Source organism: Neltuma alba, unplaced genomic scaffold, assembly GCF_004799145.2.
Source record: "Neltuma alba isolate B1F8T4 unplaced genomic scaffold, ASM479914v2 tig00011955_pilon, whole genome shotgun sequence".
NCBI classification, from domain to species: Eukaryota; Viridiplantae; Streptophyta; class Magnoliopsida; order Fabales; family Fabaceae; genus Neltuma; species Neltuma alba.
The window spans coordinates 61,220-76,283 of record NW_021636533.1 but is presented as its reverse complement, the minus strand read 5'-3'; the positions used below and the strand labels follow the sequence as shown (position 1 = coordinate 76,283).

Here is a 15,064-nt window from a genome sequence, read left to right as displayed (position 1 = left end):
ACTTTAAAAATATTTATTTATGTAGTTCAAAATAAAACTTATTATTTCCATAGATTACGAATAAGTTTTTTTTCCCAAAAGAATGTTAACACTATTTCAAATAAGCATGAAAACAATTTGATCTACTGTTCCCTCTAAGATCTCTTGGATACGAGGAAAATGAAAGAAGGGAGCAGAAAAAAATTTAATGAGCTTATTTTTAAAAACTGAAGAAGTAGGGTAATAAAATTTTGATAAAAAAATATAAATAAAATAATAATTAAAACTAATCAAAAAATTTAACCCCCACTTCTTCAATTTTTTAAAATGAGCTCATTAAAATTTGTTCTCTCATTTTTTTCTCAATTTTTCTCATATCAAACCTACCCTTACCCTCTGTTTGAATGGGAAGAAAAATTGAGATAAAAGAAAATAAGAGGAGAGAAAATAGAGAGAGGAGAAAATTGAAGAGAAAATATCATCACCTCTCATATTTGGATAGACAAGAAAAAACAGAAAGGAAAAAAAATGAGTAAATAGATGGATGGTTGAAATACCTTTTCTATCATATCAAAATATATCTTGATTAAAATCAAATTAAATATAATAATGAAAAATCATATTTACATTAACATAATCATATAATTTAAAATCAAATTATTTGATAAAGATATATTATCATGTTATTATATTTTAATATCAAATAATTTTGTAAAAAAAACAATTTATGTAACTTAATGTTAAAAAAACCAAAACAACAATTCTACTTGTTTTTCCTTTCAATTCATTTTAGAAGGATTTTTGTAATTTTAGTTATTTTATTTTTAATCAAGCAAATACAGAAAAAAGACTTGATAATATAAATAAAATAAAAAATGAAAAAAAAGGTATTATTTTGCTAAAAAAATATATGTAAGGGTAGAAAAAAAAAATATTTTTTTTTCCTCATTTTTTCTCCATACGAAGAGAAAAGTTAGGAGGAAAATGGGCTGTGAAACCCACCTCATTTTCTTCCCAACTCTTCTTTTCTCATCCAAACATGAGAAAAAATCATTTCTCCTCCTATTTTCTTTCATAGTTTTCCTTTCTTTCTCATTTTCTCTCCATCCAAACATAATATTAGGGAGATGAGTAGGACAACATGATCTAACAATTCTAACAGAATTAGACTAACAAGATTTGAAATGGGATTAGGTCCGGGTTGGCGCGCACCACTTTGACCTTGGGGGATGAAAATAGAAAACAAACTAATAACTTTGAAAATATTTTATTTTTTATGCATTCACTAATATATCCCCAAGTAAAAAAAAAAAATCAATCTTTTTAAAATGTTTACTGTTATTGATCGAGTAACGCCTCCGGTATTTCCCTTGAAATGTTACACGAAACGGGCTGCTTCAATTTTTATTATATATATAATATAATTTTATTAAATTTAGTAACATAGGAGTGAATGTTATATATGTTGGCAAAAAAATTATATGCACTTAGCGTTTTTTTTTTTTTTACCAGCATATGCACTTAGCGTTTTGTACGTTGAGAGTAAATCACTTTTGATCCCAACACATCAATTTTTTGTTCGCTTTTTTTTCTTTCCAAAAGGTGAATATTAAACATTTTCGTTGGCAAAAAAATATAAAACATTTTCATTTTAAAATGGAAGTCTCATTCTCTACTCCGCATTCCGAATAAAAGTAAGCAGAGGTTGAGAGAGAAGGAACGAGGGTCTGGCTTATTCTAAAGATTGTTAAACCATGACCGTAAATAAAATTCAACGATCCGGATTTTGTTGTTGTTGTTGTTATTTTGCCAACAATGATAACAACAGCTTATCCATCTCATCTAACAGAACGCCTATAATGGCGGTAGCAAGCGGAGAAAAAGGGGGGAAGGGTGAATTTTGGAGAACAAATGGCTGAGATTATTGGAGGAAAAGTTTGGAGAACAACATCAGATAATAACAGTTTACTTGACATGCCACCTTTCCCGAGTTCACTCCACAAACGTAATCTCTTTATTTCCATCTTTCCTTTTTTTTTTTGACCAGCTATTTCCATTTTTCCTTGTAGACATACATACACACATATATATATATGGTTACTTTATGGTAGTATCAGCACCAATACAATTAATTTCAAATAATGAGTTTCTTTTTGTTCCAATCACTGTTAGTTTTAAGAATCAAACCAAATATACTTGTACTTTATAATACTTTATTGATATTTAAAATTTTAATGTTAATATTTTTGTTAATATAACTACGGGGTCAACGAATTACAAAAATTACTATAAAATTAAGAGATTAAAATGAAATTTTGTGTAATGTTAAACAATTAAATTGCACTTTTGTTTTGTTTTTTTTTTCTCCAAATGTTTTTTGGCGCGTGGGGAAGGTGATGATTGATACCTTCGAAATCATCAGTTGCTAGCTGCTTCCAACGACTCATAATTGTGTCCGTCTTGAGTTGGTAATGAAATTGACTAGAACCGATAATATGAGTTAGGCCCACACCAAGAATTAGCGGGTTGGGTTGATAAAAATTGGGACCGTTTTAAAATAGATTTTTTAAGCTTATAATGCGTAAACTGTAACCGCAGCGGGCTAACCCGTAGGATTGGCGGGCCAGCCCGTTTTTTTTAAAAATTATTTTCTTTTGAATAGAATGCACCATATAGAAGTCATGAGTAATGATTGGGCATTTGACACATTATGTTTGTGACTTTGTAGTGTTATACCATTGTTAATTTTGATTTATGTTTTAATTTGGGTGTTTATTAAATCATTTTGGATGGATGGATTATGTAATCATGTTTAATATTTTGAGATATTTGAAAGTTTAAACTTTGTATTCTATGTTTTATTTTTTATAATTTCTACATTTGCATGTTTTATTTTAGATATTTAAAAATTTGAGTAAATTTTATTTTTTAAAAAATTTGGCGGGCTGGAAATTGGCGGGTTAGCAAGCCTAACTCGCCAACCCACCATGAAGGGCTGGGTTGGAAAAATCTCAGCTCGCCAAAAGGCGGTCCTAAAAAGACTAAACCGTAGGTCTTCATGCCGGTCACAAGCCATCCCGTAACCGGCAGGCTAGTCCATATTACTAGCTCTAAAATTGATCATGGGTTGAAATGTCAGTCCAGCCCTTCCATCATTAAAAGAAAAAACAAAAAATCCTATTTCTGCCTTAACATGGGCAAGAGACGAGCCCACAACCGCTTTTGAATATGGGCCCGTTTTATGAATCATTGATCCCTCTTGCCGCGGGCCAGCTTTCAATTTTAGTTATTTTATTAGATATAATTCTATTCAAGATACTACTTCCCGTCCTAATTATAATTAGGACCGGAGGTAGTACTATGTAGGATAATTTTCAAACTTGAAACATCGCTACATGGACAAATCCATGTGGGGCCCTGTATTATTCAGGAGTATAGCTGTTCACAGGACAAATTAGGACCGGGACAGGCCCGTCCCGATTCCGTCCCGATGAACAATAACGAGTCTCGTCCCATCCTGGTGTTGTTCCAGTCCTGGTTGGGACGGGACGGATCCGGGACAGGACCGAGACATTCCGATGTTTTTTTTAATATTTTAATAAAATTTGATTTTTTTAATTATAGTTTTTTGGGCTTAGACCTTATAAAAACATCTTTTTATTTTTTTTATTTGTTTGGACACCCTTAAACAAAAGCCCAAAATATTATATAAATAGTCATTAAAAACTTCGAACAAAAGCTTTTAACAAATAAAAACTTGCTAAAAATTTTAATTATCAATAGTCTCAAATCATCAACAAATATAAAAGCTCTAAATAAATATATCCATAGTTCTATACAATAGTCTCAAATATGAAAAAAATAATATTATATAAATAGAATAAAAAATAAAAAAAAATAAAAGGGACCAGAACGGGACCGGGACAAGACGACCCCATCTCTTGTCCCGTCCTGTCCCGGTCCTTTTTATTATCCCATCCCTTCCTAATAAGGTTAGAACCAAAACGAGTCGACCGGGATGAGCCGGTTTTGAACACCCTTATTTAGGAGTGCCCTTAACACGATAAGCACAAAAGAAAAGGACAAACGCAAATTTATATGCTTTTGGTCATTTGGTCTTATTTTCTTGATCTATTTCGCGGAAACCGAGAGGCCTGAATTAATGGCAACAACTTCAAAAGAAAAATGCCCAGGCATGGCATATGGAAAAAAGATAGCCTAATATATAAACTTGGTTGTTTCATGTACACTGCGACTAGTTAACTTCTCCAACCAGCAGCCCCTCCAAAAAAAAAAAAAACAGTTGCCCGTGCCAACAGGAGGCAGTTGTAGTTTAAACTTTAAAAGCAGCGAGATGCATGTGACCAACATGTTGTGACATAAAAAGAACGCTATGATCCAAAAGCGTTGATATATCTCATACAGTGTCCTAGCAATCAGCAAAAGCATGCTCGGGACGAAACCAGTCGCTTGATATCACGAGTTAAAATTTCCAAAAGCATCCCAACTGTTCGAGCAAATGCCGAGCTCAATTGGGAAAGCCTGTTTGTACACGTTTTTGGATGGACTCCTATGCCATTTCTTTTAATGATATATATTATATATATATATATATATATTTCAATTTGACTTAAAAGGGCAAGACACTAATAACCTAAATTTACAAGCGAGATCAAAATTACTATCTCCCACTTATAACAGAAGGTTAGATGCTAATGCTATAAGGTCATTGGCTTCTTTTAATGATACCTGATATGTACTTCATTTTTTATATAATGATTTTTTTTTATTTCCTCTTCGTTATAGTTATAAATGCGCTTACGCTTTAGGAAGTAAAAGGACCCTGAACGGCTAACTATTTAATGAAAAAGTAGCTTTTATATATACATAGATATATTTAATGTTTATTTCTATTATTTAAAACTTATTTATATTTTGATATTTCGATTAATACAAATGTTTATCTTTCGTGGATGATTAAACAAGATTTTGGAGACTATCCGATTTGCTTTTCTGTTTTTTTTTTTTTTTAAGGTTTAGTCTAACTCTTGCCCATAATAAAAATACTTGCGCTCCCATGAAATTTATTTACAAAAAATTGCTCAGTTGACAGCATAATCATAATATAAACAAATATTGGAAGTTTGGAACATATCCACATGAAAGACTGAGAAAAATCAAGAGTTCATTTACTGAAGTTTAATCAGGGCTTTTCCTGATTAATTAAGATAAAATGAATGTGAACAATGTTCCTTCATACAATATTGGCCAGTTGTGCATTCAAAATTTCTGCATTCTATCTGTGATTTCCCACTTTTCCAAAGGCCTCAATTAACATCCAATATTTTAATGACAGTCCCAGAATCAACTCGATGCAATGCCACAACAGAGTCGCCAGGCCTGCACAGTTGATGAGTCTTGGCATATTCAAGAGCAAACTCAATGGTTCCTTGTGTTGATTCAGTTTGAGAAGCTCCTGCAGATCCTGTACTCAAAACAGGCACCAACCCACGGTAGATAAGGCTTTGTCTCGCTGGTGCTTCATCACTACAACACCATTCGAAAGAATCTGTAGCTATTATCTGAGGAACTACCACTGACAAAATTGGCATGCCTGGTCTGTACTTGGACACTAACTTAGCCGTCGTTCCTCCTCTGGTTAGAACTAATATCAGAGCCGCGTTTATGCAATTTGCAGTTCTCACTGCTGCAGCCGCCATACTCTCCAAAGGGCTCATTGGGGTTGGAGCAGTTCCCATTTTTCTCTTGAGCAGTTCTCCATAGTTGATGAAATTCTCTGCTTCAACACATATTTTGGCCATGGTTTGGACTGCGATTTCTGGGTATGATCCCGCGGCTGTTTCCCCACTAAGCATCACACAGTCTGCGCCGTCTAGAACTGCATTGGCAACGTCAGTTGCTTCAGCTCGTGTGGGCCTCGGAGACTTCACCATGGACTCTAGCATCTGGGTGGCTGTCACTACTGGTTTTCCCTGCATATTTGCCTTGTGGATCATTACCTTCTGGGCAAGAAATATCTTCTCCGTTGGAATTTCCATCCCCAGGTCTCCCCTTGCCACCATGAATGCATCCGAATTCGCAAGTATTTCATCGAAGTTGACAATCCCTTCTTGATTTTCGACCTGACACGGCACAAATCAATCAGAAATCAATCAGAATCATAGAGAGGATGGCTCCCCCCCCCCCCCCCCAAGAGACGGGGTTTGATTTACGACTATATGATGATACCTTGGACATGAGAAGGATTCTTTTTGCGTGTTCCCCGAGTAAATTCCTGACCTCCAGAAGGTCCGAACCTTTGCGAACAAAAGAGAGAGCGATAATGTCTATGTTATTAGGAATCCCCCACTGCAAAATGTCCTCCTTGTCTTTGTCTGTTAAGGTTGGAAGATCAACAACCACACCAGGAAGATTAACGTTCTTCTTCTCACCAAGGATTGCTGAGTTTTCACACCTACACCGAATGGTACCATTCTCTCTGTCACATTCCAGCACAGTGAAACTAATAGTCCCATCAGCGCACAAAACACAACTTCCTGGTTCCAAATCGTGAGCCAACTTTTTGTAGCTCATACTGATCATATTCTCGTCCCCTCTTATGCTATAATCTGTTGTAACAGTAACCTCGTGTCCTCTGTGCAGCTGTACGGGGTTTCCATCCTTCAGAAACCCGGTTCGAATCTCCGGACCCTGTAATTGAATTCCTGCATAATTAGACAACAGAAAGGAGTACAATAAATCGAATAAAAGAAACAAAACACGGGGATCAGTGTAAGAAGTAGGAACCTTGGTATCCAACATGACGGCACAGAGGATGCCGGTGTTGTTCATGGCAGTCCGGAGATGATCAAGGGTCTGTTGGTGATAAGAGTGAGAACCATGAGAGAAGTTGAAACGCGCCACGTTCATGCCAGCCTTTAGAAGCTTCTCCAGCATCTGCACGGATCGACTAGACGGTCCCAAAGTGCAAACGATCTTAGTCTTGGGCCTCACACTCTCTCCCGCCATAGTTCCTGTCAGCGCCCTCTCCAGTCCCCTGGATCTGATAAATGATATCGGGAGGCCGGAGTATATGTAGGTGAACAAGTTCTCTTAGCTTAGGACCCCAAGCAAGGAAGGGTTCGAGGGAATAAGGAACGATGCGTCGCACACTGCTGGTATTGCTAAATGCTAACCACTTTCTTTTACTTTTATTAAAAGAACGATGTGAATGCGCTGGGCCGTACAAAGGAATCGTGTGACTTACAAGTTTGAGGGCATTCAACACGTGATCGATGCTAGCTAGCAATTCTGGTCTTTAATTAATGAGTTACAGAACAGTACAAGACAAAATCAACATATGACTATATGCAAGTCTAAGGAGGAATTAGTCACGATGCAGAGGAGAGGCTCTTTTAGCGAAATCATAATTGGAAAACAAGTTTAATAAGGATAATTAGTGGATACGATCATCTTCTTGGACCATTAATTCTCTGAGTATCTAAATTCAAATATATTAGTATTGAAATACGAGTATAACATTTCTCAAACTTAATGTTGAGATATGTAAAATAATATAAAGTAGCCATAAAGACATTGTTTAAATAAAGCATATTCTTTTCTTTTATTAGGAAATCAATTTTTTCTAATATTTATATAACCAACGAATCCTACTCCGGACAAGAGTATTTTCATGGTTTTGTCTATTTTGAAAATTCTTCCTATAATTTAAAATCTTTTTCACAGCCATATCAATATTTTGGCATCCTTACACTCATAAAAAGAATTTGCTTTGGTTACCTGGTTGTTGAAAAACAGTTCAATGCTTCTAAATATAAACTATTTATTTTCAACACAATGATTTTGGGTTTTAGCTTTTTATAATTATCTTCGAATAACGCTCAGAACCATTTTCGTCGTCATTTCGACCTCTTAAAAAAATTTACAGCCTAAATTATTTTCTCCTATTTTTAGTTTTTCTTATTTCAAGTTTCAACTTTCCCTTTCTTTTTGCAGGAAGCCAATTAAATACGATACCGATTATAGTTGAAACATGCATTTTTCATTAAAAAAAATGATATTGGTCGCCAATATATATGAAAATTAGTTTTTAAGTAGATAAATATTTTTAAAATTTAAAAATGTTCGCACAGTTGTTAAATAAGTATATGCATTTGAGGGGATCAGTTGATCCATAAACTACTTATACTCAATTCGAATAATTTCATTTTTAACTTTTCTATAATTATTCTCGGTATTTTATTTTAACCTTCTATTTTTGATCCTTTTTTTTATTAAGAGACTAATATTTCTTTTATAATGAAATAACTAATATTAATGAGTTGGTTTTAAAATCTATTCACACGTGAATGCATCATTCTGTCTCTTATATTAAATTTAGTTTTATGCTTTTATCATTTATTTATTAAATTAATGTCTTTCCCGCGGAACGCATGGATACGAATATATTTTTCAGAAAATGGAGGGACGTAGGAGCAAAAGCGTTTTCTTTTTTCATAGGGCAAGCAAAAGTTGTTTTTAGAGTAAAATACACTTATTACTCTTCTATTTTATTTCAATTGCGAAAATATTCCCTCTATTTTGAAGATATATATAAACCTCATTTATAATTAAAATATATGTTACATAAATCTTCCTTCTATATTTAAGATTTCATTTTCATCCATCTAAACCATTAAGTTTGACTTTAAAAATTTTTTTGACTAAAATGCCCCTTTTTAACTTAATAATTATTTAGACATTTATATTTTTCAAAAATATGTTTTGTAAAATCAAAAAATACTTCTAATACATGTATTTTTAAAATTTTTAATATGTTATAAATTTTTTTTATCTAAATCATAAAATTTTTGTTTTATAGTTTTAATTTATTTATCACATTCATTAGAAATTATTTACTTTGATTTCTTTTAAATGTAAGAGCATTTTCAAATACATAGTTTTTGTTTATTGTAAAGTTTAGGTGATATAATTTTGAAAGATTATTAATTCTTTAAATTTACAATTCAAAACTTTCAACATATCTTTGTTAAAAAATTTATAAAGATATTCAGTCAAGTATATATATTTATTGAAAAAATTGGTTGAATTTTCAATCAAATCTTTTATATTTGCCTTAATTGAATGAAATTTATATAACTATAAAAAATAATTTAAGAATTTATTAGAATAAGGGGTAAAATAGTAAATAAATTTATTTTAATATAATTTTCATCTAAAAATAATATTTTTAAAATATTTTTACAATACTTCTAATGGTAGTAATTAATTGGACTAAACTCTATATTTTACAAAAAAAAAATTTGTGTAATTAATGCAACTAAAAATAGTTATAGTAGTAATAAAAAAAAAAAAATTGGGAAGGTTGGAAAAGGCTTTTAGGAGCCCAGATCATGGTAGTTTTTTTGTGCCAGCCCATATTCTTCTCAAACATGAGAATGTTAGTGTTTGCAGGCCATGGCTAAAAAGAAACTTTTGCAATGCACTTCAGCGCTGTTTAAATAATTTACAAGTAGTTTTTTAATTAGGTTGACGAAATATAAGATAAATATATAAAAAAAATTTATTTCATAAATTTATTTAAAGTAAAATATGTTTATAAATAATTTAAATCATGGGTGATTTCAAACAGCAACTTGAGTAGATATGGACATTATTTAGCTTGCCCTAGCCGCAAATATTTTATAATTGCGGCTATCTCTGATTGCATTGGAATTGACATCCACGTTGACTTGATAAGGATTAGGTTTTCAAATCCCGCATCAAAGCCCTCCCAACTCTTTCGATTCCGTCACCGCGCCTTCAATCTCCGTGCACCCTTGTCTCCGCCGCTCTCTGCATCTGTATCTTCAAATTTTGCATTTCCTTCATTCGTTTAATAATGATAATAATAATAATAATGATAATAAGTCATGCATATTTTTTTAAAAAAAATTAGACATGAATTGCGGAAAAATTATTTTACTACCTCTAGCCATTAATATAAGAGTTAGTTGACTAATTTGAGTAGATTAAGAAAACTAGTTAAGTTAATTATTTGTAACAAATAAGTATTGTCTTTCTTAAAATATCATTGCTAATTAAGTATATTGGCTGGAATTATCATTATTGTACGGACTATCTTGAAAAAAATTAATAAATATGAAAGACAAAATGAATTGGGGTTTTATATTTAGGATCACAAGAAAAATTAAACGAGCTCTTATATTAAGGAGCAGGAGTAGTAACTGTGATTCTATATGATACGTTGACTTATTAGCTTGTATAAACCACGACAACCGTGCCTTCTGCTAATCAAGTGTTTCCTGGATAGGAATGACATATGGGTTCATTTTGTATTTGCCACACTACTCGATCGTAATTAACAGGCCACCGGACGATGAAGGCCTGGTGGGTTCATCAATCTGTATACCAAACGACTGCAACTTAACTTTCGCTCCAACAAAGCAAAGCTGTACGGACATGTGCATACCTATCTAGAACCATTTGTCACGTGCAATGATGAAAAAAGCTACACATTTCAATGTTGGCGGTCACCGTTCTCTCTTTCTATTCCATTACTCTCCTCCTCCTTCTTCAATTCTTCTATATATATATATATATATATATCTGTGTATATATAATTAAAGAAACCGGTATATGCTCAGCATATATTCAGAAGCAAGTTTTGATCATCAGAGAGGCTCGCATGAATGGTGAGAACGAAAGGTGCAGCCAAGGATGACTTGCCGGATTCTGTGTCATTCATTATATATATTTCATCTCATTTCGTCTCTCTGCACATCACCAATGGATGAATCGGGCAAGTTGTCTTTGGCTCCGTCCCTCTTTCTGCCCTTCATGCCAGCCTCTCTTGGTGAACGTAAACCCACAGCTCCTCCTCCCTCTTTTTCGTCATTTCATCACACACTCGTTTCTGTCCCTAAATCACACCACGCATATTCTTCTTACTCACCAATATCTCCCTTCGTATCTTATTCATTAAATTTAGGTTTAATCATAGTTGTTGCAGAGTCCATATTTTTCCCTAGGTATTAATTTCAGCACTTGATTTGTTATATCTGATGATGCAGAATAAGTTCCTGTTTTTCCCCCCCCCGGGGGGGGGGGAATCATCTTCTCTACATATCAAGCTGAACTTGATATATCAGGTGACGCCTCGTACCGCTTTAAGAATTTTTAGCTCGTCTTACTACGATATTTACTGAGTGCAATGTCAGAGGCCCTTGGTTTCGGGGTAATTAAATAAAAAATCACCGTATCATAACTACTACTAATTGGAAGAAGAAGCCAAGCAGGATCTTTCACTTCTATGTTTCATTGTTTCTTAAACATGCATAAACAGGACGAAGGAAATCAGTCAGAGCTTCCTTTTTTTGCTGATTTTTTTATGGTCAGAAAAAGAAAATCGGGGACGAAGGGCACAAGCAGTCAAATACTAGGGATTCGCATTTTGCCGAAAGGCCCACAGAGATTTGAAATCTTGGGAGGGTTTGACGTTTTGGAACTTTGTGGGTAGAAATTGAGGCACGCCCGGCGCCACCGCAAAGCAAAGAAAGGCCACGTTCTGTCTTCTATCTTTTCCACACTCCCTCTGTACTCACAACACCACTATTCTGTTCCCCGTTTGTGCAAAGATCTCCCAAAATCCATACACTTGGAAATCACAAAGCACGATTTTCCAGAAGCTTCCATCTTACCCATCCGAATTATGTGCGACGGACGGGACTTCATTCGTACATTAGGACCCTGCCATGGCAAGAGACGACAACGTTGTGTCTTCATCCCTACAGAAGGCATCCTCTGTATCCACAAACCCTGTCCTCAACTGAATTTGTATGTGAATGTTGTTTTCCCTCCCGCAGATATTATTTAACTTTACACAGGCTCAGTAACGCTGATGCGGGCCTTGTGTTAAGCCACAAATTTAATCCTTTTAATTTCTAAGTTTCATCTTGGAACTGGAAAAAAAAAAAGAACCAGAAAAAATAATTTGAGCAGAAATAGAACTAACAGAAGCTAAAATCTTCCATTGGCGAAAAGAAGGATGTGCATTTTACAACAGCAGGGACTGAGCGGATTCCTCCATGACACAAAAAGAGGAACTGGGAATCATACAGCTGACTGCTTCTGAATTGTTAAAGAACAGCAGGCTTGGATTCCCAAAAAGTAAATCCATTAGCCTGAAGCAATCTGGGAAGACAGACCACTAGACCAAAGCCTAAACTACTCGACTTCAACCTTAAATTTTCATTCTCACACCAGATGCTTTAAAAAAAAAAAAGAAGAGAAAACTGTACAAGGGATATGGTTAGGACTCAGGGCTCACAAAAAGACCCCGTCATCTCCCGGCGGTTGCCAGGGTTCTCTTCTCGGAGAGCTTCACCGTATCGGCCTTGGCCTCAGCTGCCAACTCTTCGGCATGCAGAGGTTGTGCATCATCACCTACCACCTCCTCCAGTGTAGGGACATGCGTAAGTTTTGATGGCTCCATTGGGAACTCTTGACCGGCAGGTTCATGGACGGGTTGAATTGGTTTGGGTTTGTAAGTGAAGTTAAGATCCTTGTTGGCAGCCAAAGCTAAGAGTTCCTTCTCCTCCAACCCTTTGGCTGGGCCTAAGCTGCATCTATCCGGGATGTGTTTGGCTAATGCATCCTTAAACTTTTTGATCTGTAATCAAAATCAAGTATTATCAGGGTTTTTGAGTTCAACACCAGGACAAGGGAAAAACAAATAAATCCTACAAATAATATGAACCCTGGGTTCACAGAACATGACGCCAAGAATCGATGGAGAATATGAAAAACATATAAACATCCAAGATCCAAATCTCGGGCTACGTTGAATCTTCTAATTCAGGTTGAAAACACTCGTCAATCTAGCAATCCAAACTCGGCATGCGAGAGCAACATGAACAATTAGTTGAATGCCATTCAAAGCATCGCTCACCAATCAATACTCATCGAGGGTACAAATAACCAGATCATGAAACTTGGAGAATTTATGATATGAAATAATCAAAACTGAAGCAGGTAACCGAAGAAAAGCAAAAAAAATGGAATGAAGAGGAGTAAGTTAAATACACATACCGTCGCATTGGTACAGCTAAAGCTGCATAAACGACCTTGTGAGCCTCTGTAGAAGCGAAAGAAGGGAAGAACGTGGACGCCAAGGCTATAACTCATAGCCCTATGCTCCTCATTGTTCACCTGAAGGAATAGCACATTCGGGTACATCTCTGCAAACTGGCATATCTGCCATAATACAAAAGGGAAATTGATGAATCTGGGACTGAAAGGAAAAAAGTAAGATCTCGCATAATCATGGGATAAATCTATAAATCAGAACAGATTAAGGGTGAAAATACCTTTGGATGGAGGGCTTTGCAACCGCCACAACCAGGAGAGAAGAAATCAACAATGACCAACTTGTCCCCTGCGTTTAGCAGGGAGTCCACAAGGTCTTGTGCCGAAGTTACCTCTTTCATGTTGGGTTGAAGTCCTTTCTCCCACCATTTTTGAGCGTTCCCGAATACGCGGCCCATCTATAATGTTCCATAACAGCGAAAAACGTTACAAAGAGAAGTTCCATAAAATTCCTCCGCGAATTCTTTTTTTAAAGTTTCAAGAAGAAATATTATGAAAATTTGAAGGATTTGTAAATAAGTTCCACAACTCGTCGCCTGAGGAAAGACCGGCAGAGTAAAGATTACCAACCTGAGCTGCGGTTGAAGCTCGGTATAGGGAAATCCCTTTGTAGGGTGTGCTTTTCATGACCTCAAAGACGATCTTTCTGCCATAAAATTCACTCTGCATCGAGGAAGATGAGGACCTGAGAACTTGAGATTTAAGTTGCAGAGAAGGGGACCTCCTCAAAGAACAAGAAACACCAGATTTGCAGTTTAAGTTCTTCGGAGCTACAGAGATTCTGCGACAATGGTGCCTCTGACTATTCCAAGATGAAATCAAACTGGTCTTGCCTAAAACCTCAGCCATTTAGATCAAACTGATCAACTACGACTGCAATCTAATATCTCTGCTTCTGATCACCAAGGAAGCAAATGGTAGAAAACCCAAATGAAAGCGTCGGAAAAATAGCTCTATCCACAAGAAATGGCTGAGCTGAGGTGCCGAACTATCGGCTTCAGGTGAAGGAGTGATCTATTGGAATGTGCCGCAGGAATTCGAAAACGCTTTTCAATATGTACTGCGTACGACAGACCTGTATTCGTTTTGTGATCGAGAAGATCAAACGGTGAGAAGTGATGATCAGATGGGGACGAGGCGAATAAAGAGGCAGGTGGCAAGGATATGGATATGGATAAGAAAAAATTTGGGGTCACGCAGAAGCCCGCTACATCTATGGTGAATAAAGTAGGTACGTGAACACCGCAGTTTTCATACACGTGGCGTGTCACTGATACTCTCAGTTAACCTTAGATTTAGGAAATATGACAATAACTGTAAATGGATATGCTTTTGGATAACGCACAACTCGTCGGCCACCTCGTTGACTTTTGTGGGCCCTTCAACTTAGTTTCCGTCTTTCCGAATTATGTGCTTAGCCCATTGGGCCAATGGGTCACTTGATGGACCAGCCCAGCAAATAAAACCTGTGGACCTTTACAAGGCCCACCTCTCTCCCTTTCTTCCTTTTCAGTATTTGTACTTGATCTATTGGTCACACCTCATCCTGAAAACCAAACAAGTTAACCCGTTATAGTAGTAGTTGGGTTTAACGAAAGGGGCTAATTCCTCACAATAGGAGGATACCTATACTTTAGCAAAAAAAAAAAAGTAGTTGGGTTAAATTAAATTAAATAGATTAGGCTAAATAACTTTTGAGATGAGATTATTTAGATATTAAATGAAAAAAAATAAATAACTTTTGAGATGAGATTATTCAGATATTAAATGAAAAAAATTGATCTTAATGTAAATTATTTAGATCTTAATTTATAAACTCGATTTTAAATTTTCAAGATAAGGGATATTTCATTCGTGAAGTGATTAAATACTTAAAATAAATCGAAAAGTAGTATTTCATTTTCCGCTGTGGGTGAAG

The 15,064-nt window shown here is 35.3% G+C and overlaps 2 protein-coding genes across 2 annotated transcripts; both read right to left on the bottom strand.

Annotated features, from left to right (window-relative positions):
* Nucleotides 1-5,139: 5,139 nt before the first annotated feature.
* LOC114719835 (pyruvate kinase, cytosolic isozyme-like) lies at nt 5,140-7,031 on the bottom strand. The gene is made up of 3 exons (XM_028905380.1): nt 6,787-7,031; nt 6,229-6,690; nt 5,140-6,122 (listed from the first exon to the last, which is right to left on the bottom strand). Exons 1-3 carry the CDS (start codon nt 7,006-7,008, stop codon nt 5,307-5,309), a joined length of 1,500 nt encoding a protein of 499 aa, XP_028761213.1. The 5' UTR covers nt 7,009-7,031; the 3' UTR covers nt 5,140-5,306.
* A 4,960-nt stretch (nt 7,032-11,991) lies between these two features.
* On the bottom strand, nt 11,992-14,213 carry LOC114719838 (thioredoxin-like 1-1, chloroplastic). Its single transcript, XM_028905389.1, has 4 exons — nt 13,717-14,213; nt 13,368-13,544; nt 13,090-13,254; nt 11,992-12,670 (listed from the first exon to the last, which is right to left on the bottom strand). The coding sequence occupies exons 1-4, from the start codon at nt 13,993-13,995 to the stop codon at nt 12,341-12,343; spliced, it is 951 nt and encodes a 316-aa protein (XP_028761222.1). The 5' UTR covers nt 13,996-14,213; the 3' UTR covers nt 11,992-12,340.
* Nucleotides 14,214-15,064: the final 851 nt, after the last annotated feature.